Raw genomic sequence first — 3,825 nt, forward strand, 5'->3', positions numbered from 1 at the left:
GACTCTTGAGAGTCCCTTGGACTGCAAGGAGATCCAACCAGTCCATTCTAAAGGAGATCGGTCCTTGGTGTTCTTTGGAAGGAATGAAGCTAAAGCTGAAACTCCAGTACTTTGGCCACCTCATTCGAAGAGCTGACTCTATGGAAAAGACTCTGATGCTGGGAGGGATTGGGGGCAGGAGGAGAGGGTTACGACAGAGGATGAGATGGCTGGATGGCATCACGGACTCGAGGGACATGAATTTGGGTAAATGCTGGGAGTTGGTGATGGACAAGGAGGCCTGGCGTGCTGCAATTCATGGAGTCGCAAAGAGTTGGACACAACTGAGCGACTGAACTGAACTACAAACCAGTGTACTTACAAAATGAACACTTAATTAACTAATCTTAGGAAAGTTAAATCAGAAAGCATGAAAATATGAAAAAAGGAAAGTATTGAAAAATGTGAAAATTTTAAAAAGTGATCAAAAGCAAAGATCAAGAAAGCAGAATTATGTTATAATTGATTACAGTCCTTCTACCCAGTAATTTTATATTAAATTATACAACCTGGATAAATGACCTAAAAAATGTACCAAGAAGAAAATGAAAGCATAGGTAGTATATTTCTACTTAAAAATTAATATCAGTATCTATTCATAGAGGAATATGTAAATAAAATCAATGCTATTAAACAAAATACATAGTAACGTTTCTAACTAAATTAACATGATCTAACTAAAATAGCGTGATTGTTTATAAAGCAAAAAATTCACATACTGTAATGTCAAAAAACACATGATAAAATTTGCCTCTGGAAAAATAGGAGAGAAGATCTATTGGGACAGTGTTAAAAATGATTTCAACTTTAATTTAACAAGCATTACCTTTGAGATTACTGCAGTGTTAAAATTCATTAATTCATGAGTTGTAAGAAGAAATATATTTATTACATTTTTACTTTAATTTTTTTAAAGTCTGTAAAAGAAAATAATTTGTTAACAATAGAAAATAATGTGACAAGTTGCATGCTGCAAAACGCCATTGTTTGGTCTAAGGAAAGCTTATTATAGAATCAGTTGAAAGTCCTTGGTCATGAAGAAGTTGACTAATCATCGACTGATTGGATAACTTGAACGTTAATCAGGAAGGCACTAGAAATAGATCATGGGTTTAAGATGAGAAGACTTGGACTTGAGGATGGAGTATTTTATGATAAAGTGTAGACTGAGAGAACAGACAGTGAAGTGATAAAGACCAGCATGTATCACATAGAAATGCTATAGGTAATTTAACTACAATACCACCCTTATATTATGGGTCTGAGTGTAGAGGGAAGTTCACTGAAATGACACTGATGGTATTAGTGAGAAAGAGTGTTGAAAACAAACGTTTTGGCTACCAATTCTCTGAATCTTACATATCTGGCTGACCTTTCCACTTCAGCTACAAATTTAGAAATGATTTTATTTTGAACTGGACAGAGCATAGGCGATCGGCAGTCCTGGCCACGTGCAGTATGAGTCAGTCATCCCCTGCTGATCACCTCTCTCCTTCCTTAGTTCATAGGTTGCCAAAACCCATGAACTTGGCTTTTTTTAAGGGCACAAGAGAATGCAAGCTCCATAAGAACAGACATTCATTTTATTTTGGTTCATTTATCATCCTTAATGATAAGAATCATGGATTCAGTGGACATGAACTTGGGCAAACTCTGGGAGATGGTGAGGGACAAGGAGGCCTGGCATGCTGCAGGCTATAGGGTCACAAAGAGTCGGACACAACTTGGTGACTGAACAAAAACAATGATAAGAATGATTCAATACATACAATAAACACAAAATGAATGTAAATTAGGATAATTAAAAAAAAAATGAGTGATTGAATGGACACAGGCTACAGAGTCAAAGTCCCAGTACCACATTTCTCTAATTAAAGAGCTAAAAACACACCATATATACATTCTTTGCCTAGAAGAGAAGTAGTTTCATGCTATCAAGAACAAAGTATAATGACATACAAACAGAGACCACAACAGCTTCCCTTCAAGACAGCCTATTAACCTTTGAACTGAAGCTCCAATAAAGTTTCCACAAGTCCTAGAACCCATTAGTCAGCAGTTAGGAATAAATCAACTTGTATTGCAATCTGGCAGCAATAGGTCAGGGTCAGGAGATATTTGTTAAAGCAAGAATATACATATCTTCCTTGAGAGATCAAAATTCTTAATAAAACAATGTGGTAAGTGTATTATTTTTTAATAAAGGCACGGAGCACAGGCTCCCATATCTGTTTGGTCTTTACACCATAAATGATGGGGTTGAGTGAGGGTGGGATAATCAAATAGAGGTTGGCAACAAGAATATGAATATAGCGAGGTATTTTGTGTCCAAATCGGTGGGTAAGGAAAGAGAAGACTGAGGGGATATAGAAAACACAGATGACCCCAATATGGGACCCACATGTGCTTAGGGCTTTTAGTCGTGCATCTTGGGATGGCAGAGAGAAGACAGTCCAGAGAATATAAACATAGGAGATGCCAATAAGGACTAGGTTTAGGACAAAGAAGGAAACAACAAAAAGTCCATAGATACCATTAATTCGGATATTTCCACAGGACAGTTTTGCAATTCCCATGTGTTCACAGTAAGAATGAGGTATTATATGAGCCTGGCAAAATGGTAGGCGATAGATGAGATAGATCATGGGAAGTGTAAGCAGAACTGGACGAATTACAATGCACACGCTGATGCCCATGAGCACCCGGGATGTCAAAATGGTCGTGTAGTGGAGTGGAGCACAGATAGCCACATAACGGTCAAAGGCCATTGCCAGTAAGACTTCAGCTTCCATGCCAGTCAAAGTATGGATCAGGAACATCTGGGCCACACAAGCTCCAAAAGTGATCTCATGAGCATCAAACCAGAAGATACCCAGCATACGGGGTACTGAGGTTGTTGAAAGGGCCAAATCAATTGTTGAAAGTATGGCCAGAAAGTAGAACATGGGCTCCCGGAGGGTCTTCTCTGTCTTGATGACCAGCAGAATTGTGATATTTCCCAGTAAAGCCACAAGGTAAACAGAGCAGAAAGGCAGGGAGATCCATCCATGGACCTCTTCCAGACCTGGGATTCCAATGAGGAAAAATGTGGTTGGGTGAAAAATGCTCCTATTGTGATAAAACATCCTTCCAAGTCACAGAGTAGAAGAAGCTGTCACTCCTAGAAGGAAGAAGAAAAAAAAGAAATTTCAGTAAATACTAGTTATGAAAATGATTAGCTTAGTGTTTCAATATAATGTGAAATGAAAAATTTTGCTTTGGAAGATCTATTAATTCTTTTTCATATTCTAAATCAAGCCATACTCATTTGAATGGTCCAGTCTCAAAATATGTAATCCTTATAAACATTTAATCCTATTTTTTTTTATCATCTAAGGTTTATCATCAAGCCCTGGGCAGAATAGAAAACATAAACCATAGCATGAAATATGGAATAATTTAATATTCTCTATATCTTTTCTGAAATCCCATACTGAAAAGGGACACATGAAAAACCAAGGATACAAGAATGCAGACATAACCCAAAAAGAGATAGGCAGGTGAGAAAGTAGTCATGGGCATGAATGCACACAACACTTCCATAATTAGAAAAGGCAGAATTTCTCTAAAGATTTATTTATCATTTTGACATACAGAAAATTCCAAGATCAGAGTTTTCTGTGAAATGACAGAAGCAAAATATCAGAGAGATATATTATCATAAAAAAAATACACACATTCTGAGATACCTGCCCAAGAGCAGACTCAAGTGGACACATACCTCTGTACTTGAAAGATCCCTGAAAG

The 3,825-nt window shown here is 37.3% G+C and overlaps 1 protein-coding gene across 1 annotated transcript; it reads right to left on the reverse strand.

Annotated features, from left to right (window-relative positions):
* Positions 1 to 2,228: 2,228 nt before the first annotated feature.
* Positions 2,229 to 3,164, reverse strand: LOC120876663 (olfactory receptor 52J3). The gene has a single exon (XM_040258635.1). It carries the CDS (start codon positions 3,162 to 3,164, stop codon positions 2,229 to 2,231), a length of 936 nt encoding a protein of 311 aa, XP_040114569.1.
* Between the last annotated feature and the right edge of the window lie 661 nt (positions 3,165 to 3,825).

This window comes from Oryx dammah, unplaced genomic scaffold, assembly GCF_014754425.2.
Source record: "Oryx dammah isolate SB20612 unplaced genomic scaffold, SCBI_Odam_1.1 HiC_scaffold_17, whole genome shotgun sequence".
Lineage (NCBI taxonomy): Eukaryota > Metazoa > Chordata > Mammalia > Artiodactyla > Bovidae > Oryx > Oryx dammah.